Source organism: Cucumis sativus, chromosome 4, assembly GCF_000004075.3.
Source record: "Cucumis sativus cultivar 9930 chromosome 4, Cucumber_9930_V3, whole genome shotgun sequence".
In the NCBI taxonomy this organism is placed as follows: domain Eukaryota; kingdom Viridiplantae; phylum Streptophyta; class Magnoliopsida; order Cucurbitales; family Cucurbitaceae; genus Cucumis; species Cucumis sativus.
This window is the reverse complement of record NC_026658.2, coordinates 7,024,520-7,043,092: the sequence shown is the minus strand read 5'-3', so window position 1 is coordinate 7,043,092 and position 18,573 is coordinate 7,024,520. Positions and strand designations below refer to the sequence as shown.

At 33.1% G+C, this 18,573-nt stretch overlaps 2 protein-coding genes across 7 annotated transcripts; one reads left to right on the top strand and one right to left on the bottom strand.

The window, feature by feature from the left end:
• Positions 1–540: 540 nt before the first annotated feature.
• Positions 541–1,883, bottom strand: LOC101215182 (probable ribosomal protein S11, mitochondrial). The gene is made up of 2 exons (XM_004137119.3): positions 1,499–1,883; positions 541–1,399 (listed from the first exon to the last, which is right to left on the bottom strand). The coding sequence occupies exons 1-2, from the start codon at positions 1,683–1,685 to the stop codon at positions 753–755; spliced, it is 834 nt and encodes a 277-aa protein (XP_004137167.1). The 5' UTR covers positions 1,686–1,883; the 3' UTR covers positions 541–752.
• Positions 1,884–8,528: 6,645 nt separating this feature from the next.
• Positions 8,529–18,193, top strand: LOC101215423 (protein LNK1). 6 transcript variants are annotated; one of them, XM_031884202.1, is made up of 9 exons: positions 8,530–8,742; positions 9,509–9,622; positions 11,824–11,890; positions 13,626–14,191; positions 14,285–14,636; positions 15,410–15,781; positions 16,595–16,746; positions 17,043–17,181; positions 17,494–18,193. In XM_031884202.1, exons 4-9 carry the CDS (start codon positions 13,830–13,832, stop codon positions 17,584–17,586), a joined length of 1,470 nt encoding a protein of 489 aa, XP_031740062.1. In that variant the 5' UTR covers positions 8,530–8,742; positions 9,509–9,622; positions 11,824–11,890; positions 13,626–13,829; the 3' UTR covers positions 17,587–18,193. The 6 variants fall into 6 exon arrangements, with proteins under 6 accessions (XP_004137168.1, XP_031740059.1, XP_031740062.1 ...); XM_011655076.2 differs by having other exon boundaries at positions 11,824–11,971; XM_031884201.1 differs by lacking the exon at positions 8,530–8,742 and adding an exon at positions 11,678–11,723 and having other exon boundaries at positions 9,503–9,622; positions 11,824–11,971.
• The last annotated feature ends 380 nt before the right edge of the window (positions 18,194–18,573 follow it).

Sequence of the window (18,573 nt, the reverse complement as noted above, 5' to 3'; positions counted from 1 at the left end):
GCAGCAACTTCAAATCAGCCATCACGTGCACATCAATATATCACCCTCAGTAGCTCTATTGCTCCATTCTTCTATTCAGAACTGTATGGAGGAACACCCTTTACCAATTATGCGTCAAGGCTTTCTGATTCTAGAACGTTTTGTATAATTCCATGTCATTGTTAGTAAACAATTATGAATCTCCATGCTGTGCGCATGTTGTGGCCATCTCTGCTGAGGGTCCAGATTCAGAGTACAAATCCAGCATCAACGATCAAAAAGCCTGCAAATCTACATAAATACCTCCCAAACAAAAACATTGGTCAATTTATTGTGATAACTCTCTCTGTTCTGTAGTTAAACCAGACAAAGCCACCTTCGACTGTCATCATCTGAGCCATAACTAGAAACCAAAATTTTTTGCGCAAACAGTAAAACAAGAATTCCAAGCGCGGGGGGTCACAGTGAGAACTGAGAAGCACAGATGCAATGTCCAAGAAATGAGTAATCCACAAAATAATAACAGAAGAAAATGAACTTAAAAGTAAAAAGATTGGAAGCTGGGGGCCACTTAAACTCTTGATATCGTTCTATTGAAATGAAGTCCATATGGTAATAACTAAAAAGCAAATGTTTTACACTGATGTATATAGAAAACCATTCTATTGTCATCATTATTGTAACAAGCAAGTAAGAACTTGAAGGCAAGCTAGCTACAAAAATTCGAAACTGAGCCAGCAAAGATATAAGAAAATGAAGACAACACGGTAAATCTAGACACGGCGTTTCTTTGGGAGTCGGCAACCATTGTGTGCACGTCTCGTCGTATCTTCAACGTAAACAATCGGATTTTGGTCAGTTCTAGAATCAGTAAATCCATCTCTCCAACTCAAGATGGCTTGCTTTTTCTTCTTAAAAAAAGTAAAGCCTTTAACCCTCATCACAACTGATTTTAGCCCCAATTTTCTAGATTCACGACCAACATACTCTGCAATTGAATCAGCAGAATAACGAGACAGTTTAGCCCCTCCTTCAAGACGACCAGCAGAGGCCTTGAGCTTTGTATTTCCCTTGTTATCCGTAACAGTGACAAATGAATTGTTACGCATCAGCTTTATATGAACGATATCAGCATTGTGTTCCATATTGGATGGCCTAAGGAACTGAGGAGTACCAAAAAAACCCCTTTCCTCTTCCTCTAAAATTCCCCTCACGAAGTTCATAGGCTTAAGATTCCTTCCTGTATCTGGAGGATTAGGCCGGTTGTCATACTCTCCATAACATCTAGAGCTAATAGAATAAGGAATGGAGACACCTTCACTTGGACGCGCCAAACCCGAACTAGGACCCTGAACTCCCATGGATTTCCAACCACGTCCTACAATCTCTCGGCCCACATTAGCAGAATCACGAAGACAGCCTGCAATACGCAGAACACTCATCACTCACTAAAGAAATCAACCAATAAATTCTAACTGTCATTTCCCGAATTAGATAGAAGACAAAGAGCAGTATTCACCTGAGAACTGGTTGTGTGGTTGAAGGGATCCAGTGAGATCTGATCGGTGGAGGGAGGACATGCGTGAAGGCGCATCTGAGCCAATGAACGGTGAAATGGAGAGGCGAGAAGGAGAAAAAGAAGGTGCAGGAGAGAGAGAGGATGAGCGGAAGAGAGAGGAGAGGTGAGAGAGGGAGAGTTTCGGCATCGTGGTCGGACGGGCGCTGGCGGTGGTTATGGGAATAAGAAGTGGCGAAAAGAAAACCCTAAAGTATTTTCCGGTCTTGGTGGATGAGACATCACATACGATTACGAGGACTCTCCCACTTCTTTCAAATGTGTAATTGATATATAAAAATTAATCTAACCATCGATCCAACTTTGTGTAATTTTAATTAAATTAATTTATGTTAGATTATAAAAAGGGAAATTCACCTCTACACCAACATTCCAATTTTGAAACATAATTCTTTTGAATTTTGAAGAAAGACACGACCACTATACTAAATGCAGATTTTAGTAATAGTACAACTTGATAATGTGATGAGCACGTGTCCCTCATCACTTAATAAATTTGCTCCTTGCTTTAACACCCTATCCATATATAATTACACTTTCATTTACAATAATAATAGCCTCTCTGCTTGCTTACTATGGATCACACCGCCCAACCTGTGAGCCCTTTTATATTCATGCCCAAGTGGTAGTGCTTATTATCATGTACAATTAGTTGTACAAAACCATTTTAAATTTAGTTATCATTTGTTATATTTTTCACTTCTTCTGTTTTTCAAACTGTATTGTAAAATAGTATTGTAAATACTCTTAATTACCAACAAATAAATCAACGAGAAAACACCTTAGTTAATTTTCAATGGCCATTAGTTTTCATGGTATTAGAGCTTTTCAAACCCACGTCTTCTTCTCCTTTTTTCAATCCTTTCTCCTACCATGGGAACCAAAGCAAACTCTTCTTCTTCAACCTCCAAACAACTATCATCACACCTCTTCCTTTTAACAAGTATATGCAATTTGATATCCATTTGTCTTGATTCAACTAACTACACCCACTGGAAGTTCCAATTTGAACCTATGCTGAAAGTACACAAGTTGATTCTAGCTTTCATAAATCCAAGTTCCTCAACAACTACTCAAAATACTTCATCTTCAACTTTTGAAATTAGTAATCCTCTGCTTGAAACTGGCAAGCCAAGGACCAAGAGTTAATATCCTTCATCAACGCTACCCTATCTGTCGAAGCACTAGCAAATGTAGTCAGATGCAAATCTTTAAGTCAGGTATGGAAAACACTCGAAAAACATTACTCTTTAAATACCAGGACAAATATAGTCAACCTAAAGTTAGATCTACACCAAATCTCAAAGAAACAAGATGAATCAATTGATCTACACATTAAGAAAATCAAAGAACTGAAAGACATGTTAGCAAATACAACAACTGATGATGAAGAAGAAGATCTTGTAATTTATGCCCTAAATGACCTTCCAAGTGAATACAGTGCTTTTCGCACCTCAATGCGAACAAGATTCCAACTAGTAAGTTTCTCTGAACTTCACTTCCTCCTAAAATTGGAAGAATTTGCAATTGAAAAGCAAACCAAACGTAAAGATATCTTTGTTCAACCAACAACAATGCTTGCAAATCAAAACATCAACTCACGAACACTTGGAAATTCACTCCAAAAAAATCATCAACAAAACAACTTTAGAGGAAGAGGAAGAGGAAAAGGTTGTAAACACCAGTAAAGGCCGATCAAACTTCAACCAAAGGAGAGGTCGTGGACAATCTAATTCTGGAAACTGTACATTCATTCAATGCCAAGTATATAATCGATCTGGTCATTCTATCATCAAGGAAAGCACCCACCTCAAAATCTTGCTGTCATGGTTGCCAAACAAAACTCACAATATCTCAGCACTCAAACCTATTCTTCAAATACTTGTCTTGCAGATTCAGGGTGCAATGCTCACGTTACTGCAGACTTTGGAAACCTCCCATAGCTAATGAATACAGTGGTGAAGACAACATCTTTGTTGGTAGTGGTCAGTCACTTTCCATTTACTAGGATCAGATAAACTCCCCTACACCCTAAACTCCTCATTTTCACTACAAAATCTCGTGTATGTCTCAACAACCATCTCCACAAATCTACTATCTGTTCACCAACTATACAAATATAACAGTTGCTTAATCATTTTTATATTAACAAATTTACCATTCAAGACAAAACTACAAGCAACATTTTATTCCAATGCCCTAGTGTGAATAGACTTTATCCAATCACTCCATGTCTCGGATAAAAAAATTCATCAGTCGATCATACTGCAATACAGTCATCCTCTAAGATCTCCTTCACCCTATGACACAACCGACTCACTCACCCTCACACACAAGTGTTAAACATAATTCTACATTCCTTAAACCTTCTCACTTGTACAAAAACCTGCATAAATGAATATTACTTATATGAAAAAATGCATAGACTCTCTTTTCCCCACTCCATTCTACTACCATGTTTCCCTTATAAATCATTCACACTAATGTATGGGGCCCTGCCTCTAAAATATCAATAAATGGCTTTAGATACTATGTCTTCTTTGTTGATGATCCCACTAAATATACCTGGATGTTTTCCATGGCAAAACAATTTGCTGTAACTAATGTCTTTAAACACTTCAAACCACTAGTAGAAAAACAATTCTCCTCCATCAAAACTCTCAGATTTGATGGAGGAAGTGAATTCATCAATCAAGATCTATCATCCTTCCTCACTACAAATGGCATATCCCACAAAAAATCACGTCCATATACCCCTCAACAAAACGGTGTAGCCGAAAGAAAACACTGCCGCATCATAGAAGTAGTCATCTCCCTAATGACTCGTACCTCCATCCCAACCAAATTCTTATCCTTTGCCTCGCCACAGCCGTATATCTCGTAAACGTCCCCTCTCAAAACCTTCAAAATAAGACTCCCTTTAAATGCCTATTTAATCAAGCCCCTGACTATAAACATCTAAAAATATTTGGTTGTGTCTACAACCCTTTACTAAAACAATACAATTCCCATAAACTCTAACCAAAAACCTCTTCGTGTATCTTCATTGGATATCCTCTAGACTACAAAGGATACTTGTGTTACAATATGAGCCTTAAAGAAATTTTCATATCTAGATATGTTATTTTTGATGAGACTGTTTTTTCTTTCTCAATAATAATCCCACAAAACAGTACCACAGAAGATAACCATACAAAACCCACAAAACTTTATCAAATATCTTTATCCCTCTTCCTAAAAGACTCCCCACTTATCTCTAATGTGAGTAATGAAAGTGCATCCCTACTTATGCCAACAATCACTTCTTCATAAACAGATGAGTCCTATCCAAATGCTCATCCAATGCAAACTAGAAATTTGTTTGATAAACAATCATTTCTATTGTTATTTTTCATAACATTTTTCCTTATTTGTTAGTTTAAGTATTATTTAATAATGTAAAAAATAAAAATATAAACCAAATTCATTCAAATATAAAAAAACAAAAACAATTATAAGACATTAACATTATCAAATATACAAAAATTTCATTGCAAAATTAATAACAAATTAATTACAATAAATTTTATTAATCATATGTTGTTAAATTTTTATTTGAGTTATTATTTTTCATTCAATTCATTTCTTCTTAACGATGTTGATTCAAATTCATCTCAATTATATTATTACGTGAATGCCGGGTTGTAAAATATTAAAAATAACTCAAATGAATATTTTAATAAAAATTTTATGTAGCAAATTTAAATTGATAATTTAAAATTAAAAAAATATTTAACTAAATTAGAAGAGGCTAAAAATAGGAAATTTAAAATTAAAATAACATATAAATATGTCTATTTCAAAATTGATAATTTAAAATTCAAAAAATATTTTAATTTGAAAAACCAAAATAATATGTACAATTTAAAATTTAAACTAAAGATGGAAAAAAATAAATATAGCTAAATAGAAAAAGAAAATTTAAAATTAAAATAAAATTTGAAAATCAATTAATACGTAAATCTAAATATTAAAATTTTAAAATTCAAAATTAGATTAAATATATAAATATGAAAATTAATAAAGAAAAAATATTAAACATATGGTTGAATAGAAAATTTTAACACTAATCACAAATTGCTACATCAATTACTAAACTAACTACGAAAATATAAAATAATTGAATTTAAAACTAATTAAAAAAATTGATATGTATCCAAATTAAAATTAAAGACATAAATTGGACAATTCTAATGATACATATAAGTATGAGATGAAATCAAGTTGATTGTTTTGGTTCAATTAAATAAAAATATCTAGAGAAAAGATTGAAATTTCACCAATTCTAAATTAAGATTTATTTTGAACAATTATAATCTTATCTACATTATTAATTATATAGGATTTTTGAAATTAAATTCGATTTGTTTTCTTAATTATATTATATTCATTTTATTATCTAAATGATAATTTACTTATGATATTAATTAATGTATAATTTTATTATGAAAATCATTTGAAAATAGTTTATTGATTCAATAGAAAATCTTTTCTAATATGGAATTATTTAATAATTAAATATAATTGTATATCATTATTTTCATTACCACGTATTGAATTTGTGAAATTTATTTCGACACCGGCGACGACTTCATCTTCTTCTTCATTCATTTTCGTTTTTTCTTCCATCAATTTCGGCATCGGCTTTCTTCTCTGATTTGTATTTAAAACAATTATTTTCTTCTTTCCAATTTGCTATAAAATATACCATTATTCTTTCTTTTTTCTTTCATTTTTTGTTTTATATATTCTTTCTTCTTCCGTTTCGTAGCATATATTTTTTTCTTTAAAAAATTATCTTTTTTTCGTTTCGTAGCATATATTCGGGTCACATTCATTCTATTTTGTTTAATTTTTAATTATTCAGTTCATCTTCTTGTCATGTTCACTTGGGCTATCTTAGTTAAAGACCTAATTAAATATTAGTAACCCAAAAGCTAAATATGACCAAAATCTATGTAGTTGAATTCATGGGTCTGGTTCATGAATCAACCAGGCTCAAGCTCATAAAGTCCACAAAGAGAACTCTATAAATAGAAAAGTTATACTAATAAAGATTTTTTTTTTAAACTCTAGAAGGTGAGAAAATTGCGAACATGAGCTTAGCTTCTCTATGTCCCTGTGGACAAGAGGTCCAGGTTCAAATCCTCTTAATTTTTGCCAACATGAGCTTAGCTCAACTGACACTTGTGGACAAGAGGATTAGAGAATAAAAAATCGAATCACATCGCATGAAACAACACACAACAACATCATCTTAAGTGTGAACACATATATGAAAAATTAATAATAGAAGGATAAAATAGAGAAAAATTGTAAAAAATAGTAAATTTGACAAAATATTTAAAAACATATAGTAAAATTTTTAGATTCTATCAATAATAAACATTGATAACCACTTATATGCTTCTATCTGTGACATTGATAGACAGTGATATAAGTCGGTTATCATTGATATAATCCAAAATTTTGCTATAGCTTTTAATTTACTTTATTATTTTTAAAAATACCCCTTTACAGTATAACATATCTTATAGAAATTGATATGTGATTTAACTAGATCCAGTTAATTAAATTGTTCTTTTAATAAATCTAACTACATTATTCATATATGACTTAACAAGTTTAAAAAATAGATAAAATAGTTTTACATGGGAAAAAACACAAGAGAGTGTATTTTAAAAAATATTATTATAATTAAACTAGAAGTGTATTTGGAATGACTTTGAAAAAGGTAGTTCAAAAATTCATTTTCATTTAAACACTTTTCATAAAAACTTCTTTAAAATAAATTAAAAACACTTTTGTATTTATATATACAAGTTTTTTTTGTTAAATATACTATAAATGTCTTTCTTAAAATTTTTCAAGATTGATTGTTGTCGTTAGTTGCCAAAGTTAGTTGTCGAAAGTTCACTGGTAGAGTCGTCGAAGATGGTGGTCGAAAAATTGGCCGATGACAATCACCGAAGATTTTCCTAAACCCTAAAAATGTTTTATTAAAATTTTACAAGGTTCATTGGTGGTGACGTTCTCCAAAGTTGATTGTCAAAAGTTTGTTAGTGGAGTCACCAAAGGGTAGTGAATGGAGATTGACCGACAACGATCATATAAGATTAGCCTAAACACCAAAAAAATTAATAAATGTTTTTGTTAAAAGATTTAAAGGTTGATCGTTGGCAACCAAAAGTTGGTTGGTGATGGTCATCGAAATTAGATGTTAAAAGTTTGTCAATGGAGTCACCAAAGGTGGTGGTTGGAGATTGACCAACGATGATCATCAGAAGTAGTGTTTGAAAGTTGGTCGACGAACTTTCTAACTTTTAAAACGAATACCCTAAGTTTAAAGAATAATAGGAATAACATGTGAGTTATTTAAATACTAATCCTAAGTTGAAAGTAAAGGTTGTGGCATGCAAAGAGTGGACTGATATAGCGGCTCCATTCCACTCCTAACCCAAACAAAAATAAGCAAGCACTTGAAAGAGAAAAAAAAAAAGAAAAAGAAAAACGGGTGTAATATTTTAATGATATTTTATACAACAGGGTCGGTTGGAGGAAAAAAAAAACAATATTTAAAATAAAAAAATGAAAATCATAAAAAGAAAATAAAAGAAAGATACCGCTTAAATTATATATAATATAATATATGTGTACAAGGATACACGTCACCCAGCGCCCTAACTTTAAAATGAAAACCCACTATCCGAAAGTGAAAATAAAAATGAAAGGGAATCTTCCAGGAGCAATGCCACGTGTCGGAAATCGAGCGATTGCTACTATTAGGAACCAATCACGTTTCCGAAACTGATCGGATCTCCTCTCGAGCTCTCGTCCACGAATTCTGATATCCCATCTCTCTTCTTTCTTTCCTCACCGACACGTGTCCAATTTTCCGCTACTAGTTTTATAATTAAGGAATAGTAAAATATTCTTCCACCCAAAAAAAAAAAAAAAGAAAAGAAAAGAAAAAAACCTCTCTCTCAAAATCGAAAACCAGCTCCTCTTGCAACCTCACTGAAGAAACAACCCACCTAGGGCTTATCTTTGCTTTTGTCTTTGCTGTTCCTTTTCTTCTTCGATTCCGAATCGTTGGTTTTTTTTCCTTCAAGACTTTTGGATTTTCTGACTACAATTTTGGGATCCAGGTCAGTTTTGTATTTTCTTTTTTTCTGGGTTGATCGTTTCTGTTGGTTTTGTTGTTTATCTTCCCTTTTGATTTTGATTTTGTGATTTGATTAGTGAGGTGTTTTTGGGCTTTGGGCTGTTTGGTCACTGAGAAAGTAGGTTGGATTGAAGGAAATTCTTTCTTGAATTGTTTGGTTGGAATTGGTTTCACCTAAAGAAAGTGAAATTGTTGAGTTTCTGAGTGTTTGACGGATGGGTTAATAGAAAAAGGAGATGTTTATTGTTTGAAACTGTTCATTATTATTATTGTTGTTGTTGTTATTGTTGTTGTTATTATTATTTGATGTCTCTGGCTCAAAGGGATTGATTTCTTTTTCTTCATGTATTTTTCAACTTTTTTTTTCAGTATATATTGGTTGACGAACTCATTTTTCTTTTTGTATCAATATGTCTTTTTTTTTTTTTTTTAATTTCACTTTTGGGTTATTTTGATGGATGTGAAATACTAGATCTAAGAAGAGTAAATTTAATTATTTGCGTGTTTGTTTGGATAGTACTGCAACATGGGGAAAAAGATTGAATAATCGAATTCCTTAATTAACTTACAGTCTTGGAAAATTAATATTACCGGAATGGTAAAAGAATTCTTTCTAGCGTTCCTTCTTAATACTTTCTTATCTGGTAGCATGTTTTTACTGTTTTTCCCTTTACAGTTTCCAATGGGTTTAGAGCCGATTATGCATCTGAGAAACTTATTTGTCATTTTCTCTTCTATTCTTCATTCAGATTTACTGCTGGGCAAGTTTGTGATTGAGATATGATTTCATATCAATCAATCTTTTGCTTCATAAATGGTGGATAGAGGTTCTCGAAGGAATGTCTGACTTGTGTATGTATAAGGTCAGTTTGCTTTCCCATTTTTCTCTACTTTCTGATTATTAATATGAACTATTGTTGCTTGTTTTCCCTAAAAGAGGTGCTAAATATATCTCACGTTCATTGATATTACTTTATCTGAGATTTCAATTATCCTTGAAGCATTGTTTAGTGTAAAGAATCTAATAGTCAGGGTCACTGTAATGATCTCCCACACACTAAAAAATTGCCACAAAAGACCAACGAGCATATTGCTAAGTATTTTAATTTCCTTAAAGTAGTCTGTTCACTTATAAATTATCTTGGACTATTTTTATAATTCATGACACAGTTGTACAACCTATAAAAAAAATATCTTATTCAAGTAAGGTCATAAATTTTCTTTGGCTATTAGTTCTGTGTTTTTAGTACACCCCTTGTGTAGTGTTAGTGCTGTCAAAAGGACACATAAGAAAACTAAAGAATGCTTGCTGCACGTTGTTAACTGAAAATTTTGTTACAGTCCATTCGTGTTTTGTAAAGTAGTTTAAATATGTTTAGTTGCAAACTTGCAATCTTATCGGCTTGATGATCATTGATACAGTTAGCCTCCATGGGTTAGATAACTGGCTGTATTATGTTTCCTTTAGCACCCTTGACTTTTTTTATAAATCTTGGTTGTATTGAATGTCAAATTACGGTGTGATTAGCCTGGTGATACATTATTGGCATTCACATCACTCATTTCACATTGGCTGAACAAGGATTTGAGGCATCTTTGTTGGTTGGTTCTAACAAGCAGCCCATAAATCAGGCCCCCACTTCTTCACTACCAACGCCCCAGTAATTAGTTCTCATTCATAAATTCCTTCATGATAATAACTTAGAGGGAAGGCTTTTCTATATTTGCCACTGCCACTGTCACTGCCAATGCCAATGCAAAGCAGTTTTGTGGATGTCTTCTTGTTTGAGATGTCTTTGGAAATAACCAGACTTCAAATCAATGCTGAAAAAGATGGTTCATGGTGTTCATCGTATAGTTCTTTAGCAATCAAAGTTTGGGTTGTAGTTCGGATTGTCTTTCAATTAAGCTCCATAATTTATAGAAAACACCAACCTCCATCTTTTTTGTTAACTCAAAAACTTGATCAGAGAGTATTAACACACAAGACAAGGATAGCAAGAGTTCTTACGGAGCAAAACTCTTTCTGTGGATGCTATCTCTTAACAATACTAACACTCAGGACAAGGTGAAAAGTAGAACAGCTATTCTCTTTGGGTCGGAATTTAATCAATCAAACGTTTGGTTTGGTCTGGGGTCCACTACTACTAGAGTGTTCTTTTGGGGTGGTGGTCAAGGATAGAGCAAGAATGCTGTGGTCCACTACTACTAGAGCATTTGGAAGGAGATGAATCAGAAGCTTTGAAAAGTTAAGCTATATTTTCCTTGTTAGTTTTTGGTAAAATTTACAGTTCATAGTAAAAAGATAAGTCAAGTTGGAGTTCCCTTCACCTTGAAGCTTTTGAAAGATAGATTTGCCCAGGTTCTCCAAAATCACTATTGACCCATTTTCCACCTTGAAGTTCATAATGATTATTTTTCATTCCACACACATTGATCTTGGCATGAATACTTCCAAACTAGGAGACAAAAAGTTAATTGCCTTAGAGCATTCCTTGTGCCCTGAAAACACAGTATTCTGGTTTCTTGTGATGTCTGATGTGCAATTTTTTTAGGAAGGAGAGAAAAATGTCCTTGATGTAGTGCAAATGCAAATGTTGTAACATGAGAGAACTTCATATTTAGCAACATGATCAATCTTATGCCATTTATAGGATTTAATCAAGATCTGCTCTAATCTTTCCACATCAGCATCCAATTATTTTTTAGAGATGATACCATCTGGTTATTTTTTTTTCTTTCAATGTAATTTATCTTCTATTTGTTTGGATATCTTTACTTGTCCCTAATGATCCGAGTGAATCTTATTATCTAGGCTGATGTAGTGTGTCCATGCACGTGCATGTGTTGTATTTTTGTACTTATGTGCATTTGGCTAGAAGACCAAATTGTTGATGCAAAGCCAACTATTCTTGTAGATTTACTTAACAGTAGCCCTTTTCTGTAACTATTGTGTCTTCAGAGGTATGTATCTGTTTTGATTGCCAATTTGGCTTCCAACTGAATGCCTCTTTTTTCTAGTTCCAACTCTAGACCCAGCCATATAATATCATCTTATTAACAGGACTTTTGCAATTCAAGTTCAAGCTAAGGACCATGAAATGGATGCTGTAGTATAATAAATATCACTGGTAATTGCTGATCTTGTGGTCGGTCATAAGTTGGTGTAGCTGATGTTGCCATTGGGGTGAAGGCGACATCACTAGTAACTGGTATTCTGAAATCCTTAAATTTGCTTCGTTCTGAATCAATATGTCTATGCATATTTTTAGTTTTATAGTTAAAAGGGGTTTTTTTGGCTTCTTAATCCACATTGTAAGCAGAAAACTATCACCTAACAATCTCTCGTGGTTGTGTACTCTATAGATACAAGAAACTAATGGCAAGAGTCTATGCAAAGCCCTAGATGGGATCTGTATGGTTCTTTAGTTTTCCAATAAGTGTCAAATTTATTTGTTAGGAAAAAGGAGAAAAACAAAATTGAGAAGTCATATAAAATAAACCTAAGATCAAATTTATTAGGGGAGTTTGCAAAAATAGCAAAAAAATTTATGATAATAGAGTCCATGTCACTTATATTTTCTAAATTGCAAAAATAACAAATTTACCATCTGATTACTGTCTTATTACTAGTCATATTTGTCAAATTTGCAATATGCAAAAAAGAGGTGTTATGAGCTGATTTTTTCTAAACTTTTTTGCAATTTCCCAATTTATTAACTAAAGGGGATGTGTGTCATTATTAATTTTCTGTAACTAAAGAAGCAATAGACTGAGCACTGTGCGGGAAATCCTCCTATCCTTTATTATGCTGATGGCTATGATCTTTTGAGATAATGGGTGATGATATGATTTTTGTACTTAACAGCCCTTTCTCCATTAAGGGTCATCAGTGGAGTGTATTTTGTGAAAACAATAATTAATGGATGGATGTTATACCGTTCTTTTATTTCTCTATAAGACTGAAAAAGACCCTTACATATCCTATTTTAGTATTTCTTATTATTTCTTTTTTGGTAGAAATAATCTGAGGTATATATCCTATTTTAGTCCTTAAATGTTCATACGTATTTTATTGTAGTTCTGAACTCTTTCTTTTGAATTGTTATAATAAACTCTTTTGTTAATAATTTTAACAAAATGCCAAATTTAACAATATATGTATTTTATTTTAACAATATACGTATTTTATTGTAGTTCTGAACTCTTTCTCTATACGTATTTTATTTTAACAATATATGTCTAACCTGCTGCTTATAGGTTTTATGACTTATCCACATAGACATCTACTCAAGTACTCATCATATATTGGACAAAATATTTCACACTAAGTTTTGATCAAATAATTTATAAAATATTAATGAAAATGACTTGAACGATTTTTTGTGTAAAACTTGAGAACTGAGAGAACGTTTGAAAGTTTAAGAACCATAGAAGGACAAACATAAAATTTTTGGAGGCCAAAATAGATTTTAAATCTTCACCTAACCATTTTATAAAGTGTATTTATGTCTTGTTCTTTGTTTTAAAATTTTAAAATTTCTCTTTGAACTTAGTAGCTGTCAAAATATTCAAGTCTTGTATAAAGAAACGGATTTGAAGCTGTGCTGTTTAAGAGAACTAATTCAATTTGCTAGAATAAGGAGCTACCAATGTACACATCAAGTTTAAATGTAACAATTTGGTTACTACATGATGCGCTGGTATTTTGGATTTTGTTCATCTATATGATGAGTATTGAATTGCCTTCTGTATTTTATGAGATATAACAACTTATCCAAATCTTTTTTAATGTAAATATGAAAAATATGTTTTTGCCTTTTGTTTTGAAATTTCATAGCTTAATACCTTGTAATGGTGTTGCAGCTCAAGGATAATATTTGGAAGGATTTCACTGAGAATGATGATTATTTAGTGCCTCATCTTGGTGACGAACTTTGGGATCTATTTGAAGTACAGAGTGATAATCTCGAGAATTCTAATTGCAGAGTTGGCTTTACAAACGATGCTTACAGTGCAACTAAGTTCAGTTTTCTTGGTAAGGAGAAAGTAAAAACACAAACATCAATCATGAAGAGTACAGTGCTCGAAAAAGATTCATGGTCTCATACACCTGATGGTGTTCCTTCTTCATTAAACAGTGACTCATTCAAAGATGCAAAAATGGAATCCAGTAGTCTTAGTATGTCAAACCATTGCTTTAAAACAGACGTGGGTACAGATCTTGATTACTGCACAGATGATCATATTGTAACTGACAATAGTGCTGCAGACGAGAATGACATGTATCAGTATTCAGTTAGTCACATGTCCCAAACAGATAATGATATTAGTTTTCTGGATGATGATCGTGAAAACAAAGAAAATAACGATCTTCTGTATTATGGGTGGCAAGATATAGGAAGCTTTGAAGACGTTGATAGGATGTTTAGGTAATCTTTTGCCTTCCTCATAACTTGTTTTTCCATTTGTTTAGATTTTATAATATGAAGGCTGAATGTTTTGATCCCACTGTGATGATACAGAAATTGTGATTCTACATTTGGGCTTGGGAATTTAAGTAACGAAGATGATCTACGCTGGTTTTCCCCATCCCATGGCACAGAAAAACTTGAAGATCCTTCAAAGCCAAACTTTAAATTTTCATGCTGTGAAGGAAGTACAATAAATGATGCAACTGAATTTAATGAAGAGTCTAATCCTGTGAATTCAGAGGCTTCACCTGATGGTTTGAACAGAAATAACATTTTAAATGGGTGCAAGATGAATGATGGGATTACCGACATTGGTGACTCTGCTGCCATAAGTCACTTGTCAGCTGCTGACATGTCTGATAGAAAAGGCAATTCTAGTGGTGACTTGATACCTAAAAAACAGGTTTGTTATTCTTCTTCTAATTTTCTGCATGAAATTGACTTTTCTGGATCTTTCTTCGTCCTCAAACCAGGAATAAAATAAATCATTTCTCATTTTACTTGTAATTGAGGTGTTCTTTCCCCAACCTTATTGTCATCCTTGTAAAAGGTTATTGTAGAAGGGAACAATGTAGAGTTTCATGTGCTGAAGATATAAGTATGAACTTCTGGCTCATTATAGGATGTAGTGTGAAGGATATAATTTTCATCCATCAGCTTAAAATTTTGGGCCAATCAGTGATTTAAGATGGTATCAGAGTAGGTGGTTCAATAAGGTCCTATGTACAAGCCCCTGCAGTGTTATTTCCTCCCAAATTAAAATTGATTTTCACTTGTTGGGTCTTCTTCATATTTCAAGCCAAAGTGAGGAGAGTATTGAAAGATTTAATATTAAATTTGTCTTTACTCAAAAGCTTAAGCTTTTAGGTCAATTGGTGATTTAAGATGAAGTAAAATCTATCTAGGCATATCTTTTTGGAACTCATCAAATTATAAACTTATGACTAAAACCTAAATAAGGTTCAAAGATTTTAAGGCATCAATGAAGATCAATACGTAATACTAGTGAAAAAAAAATCCCCTTTAAGGTTTTGAAGTTTTAAATAGGGATCTAGATTTGATTTGTTGAGTAGTATGTTACAAAAAGTTTATGTTTGCACCTATAATATAGTGATGTGTATTAACAAGTTTTGGTGTCTTCAAAATCTTCAAGTAACAGCCATCTATTTTCTGCAGGAGTCATCTTATGCATCTAATCAACTACATAGCTCTCATTATCCTTCCTTTGATGCTCCAACAATTGGAGCAAATGAAAATAGAGAGAAACTGTACCACCAGGATTTACCAGCCTCATTCAATAAGAATTTCACTTTTATGTCTGCACCAAGTTCAGAAACGTTCAATACTTCGTTTCCAGTTAGAAAGCAGGCTCCAAGGTCTGAAAGTGAAATTGATGATGGTCACAGCGAATCTGGAGTAGTTAGCCGAGGAAGTAGAGTAGAATTAGATTCTTCAAATGCTCAGGATAAGCCTTGTAGGAGCACTATGCTGGATGGAATCTCACTGGAAGCAACTAGTTTTCGCCAACTTCAACAAGTAATGGAGCAGGTAATAGGAATTCCCACGCTTTTCACATAAAAAATTGTGCCTTCTGTCCATTTTGCATGGAAAATGTAATTTGCGAGCGTAATAGTTCTACTTCCTTTTCGCAGTTAGTATGTTGCTTTTTGCTAACTAAACCATAGCCAATAGTCTGACCAGCCATAACAAACATTTGGCGGTTTTCTTCAATCCCTACAATTTATGGTGTTCACTGCTTTTATGTCTTGAAATTCTACTAGTAAAAAATTAGACTCTGTATACTTCAATCATCATGAAACTCCAGCACAACCTGACATCGGTATACATATTTTAGTTATATCTGAATTGAACAATTGCAATGCATTTCATTGATTTCACATTAAAAATGTGCAAGTTCATGATATTTATTTTAAAAGATAACATTATAGAAATGATGAAATGTTTAACAGTTCAAGGACTTAAAGAAATTGATTGCATATTTCCATTGATTTAATGTTCTGTTGAGAAGATTTAAAACAAAAGTGTAAAACTCAACGAACTTAAATATTTTGTTATGTTATGTACTTCTAGCTAGCTGGCTCTTTTTAGCTTGTACTTGTTTCAACTTCATGTTTATTCATCCTTAACTTCTTTGATTATTTTACAACTCACTACACAGGAGAGCATTTTGCATGCCCATACTCTTGAGGAGATACTTGCGTGGTTCATACTTTAAAAACTGAAGTTTAGCCAAGATTCAGAAAATACTTTGACAATAAGCTTTTAGATGTGTTTATTACTAGGATGTGTATGCGAATATCATGAGTTCTTGAAACTAACTTCTTGAACCACTTAATTCAGTTGGATATTAGGACAAAACTATGCATAAGAGACAGTCTCTATCGCCTGGCAAGAAGCGCAGAGCAGAGACATAACTGTGCTAATCTCAATGAGAATACTGGTGAAGATAAATTTGTTAGAGTTGCATCGTCAATTGATCAAGATGCAAACAGGCAAGTACTTGTTGCATTTTTCCTTTTTACCACTTAGCATGTGTGTAGATGAGGATGATGGAAAGTTGGTTGGTGTCTGAAAAATCTTTGTATGCCAGTTGGCCAGTAGGGCTGGCTGGTTATTGACGGTTTTTGGTGCTTTAAATGCAGAGGTTGGGTGAACCAAAAGCATTTTACTTATTTTGCATCTTGTGTACAAAAAATGGAGTTTACTTTGTCCTTTTTCATCTTCTTTCTCTTTTTTCCCGTTTAAGGAATTATTTCCAACTTTCTTACTATGGATTTTGGTTTTACAGGAGTGGAGGTTTTTTGGATTTGGAAACTGATACCAATCCTATAGACCGGTCAGTTGCACACTTGCTGTTTCACCGGCCTTCAGATCCTTCATTAATGCCTGCTGGTGGTAACACCTTGTCGCTAAAATCTCATAAACTGGTATGCTCTTTAACCTTTCAGTTTCAGTTTCAGTTTCAGTTTTCTTCCTTCACTGTATGAAACAGAATCAGCTCCGGTTTGAGAAAATCAAAGACTGCCGTCTTAGGGACTCAAAAGTGTCTTATTTATCTGTTCAATGTCATTCGTCTCACCATGTTATCTTGACACGTTCTTATATTTTGCATAAAATACCAAGATGATATAACATGGACTGAAGAAATGGAGATGATGATCCATTCAAAATTTTCCATTTCCCATATCAGCAGACTTATTTCCTGTCAAGAGATTCACTGGTCTGTCACCAATCTGCAGGTGCCAGCCGAAAAGCAAAATTTCCAAGACGAAACTGGTGGAGCTGCAGCTTGTGCAGATCAAAAGCTGCTGTCGAATGGGAAAAAACTATGAACAGTAAGCTCTGTAAAATATTGTGTAATAACATGCGTGAGGCCCACCATCGATGCATGGAGTGATTCCATACTCCTTTATAACCTTAAGCTCTGTGATATGACATGGTTCCCAATTCCCCCATGCATCCTTCTTGGTCCAGGCCCTTCAAATCAAATCCTTACCTTGAATAGCTAAGTAGGATATAATTCTATTTGTCTTTGGCTATTGTATTAAGAGCCTGTTTTAATATGCTGATTACAAAAGTGTTATGTGCATTAGTTATTGCTTTGATAGGCTAATCACAATTCACAGGTCTTGTTAAATTACCCAACAGTCAACTGCTGGAGGCTCCTTTCTTCCGGGGGTTGTATTTGTTGTTTGCAATTCTTTTTTTTTTTTTTTCCATGTGGCTCTGTTAGGAAATGGCCTGGCCCTGCTTTTTTGAAAATTTAAATTACTTCTGTTTGTATGTTTTAGTGATCTAATGGAGTTCAAAGTTTAGATTATGTAGGGCTACCCCCTATTTAGATGAACAAATGGTTTGTTACATGTACAGTTCTTTCTTTTTTCAAGTATAATTTTATGTAGGTTCTCGAATGAATACTATTCGGTGAATTTATATCTACTTTGGATTGCTAATGTTGTATTTTAATTGTAATGGCAACTATATACACGAATTAAGAAAAAAAAAAGAAAAAGGAGGAACTATATATAATGGTATCAATGGAAAAACCTTTCTAGAGCTAGCTGATTTAACGTATTTCTACCTGCGAGGGTTTTTACACTTGGATTTAGACCTCTGATTTGGTAGTATATATGGTAGGATATTACCTCACTGCAGGCTTGAATTGACTTGTATTTACAAATAATTTTTTTATTTAGAAACATCTAATAAAATGTATTTTTTGTATTTCTGGTTTGAGATTCATATTGATGATAGACGTAGAAGACTATCAATAACATTGGCAGTTGATATATAGATATAATGTTATGGGTGACTATTCG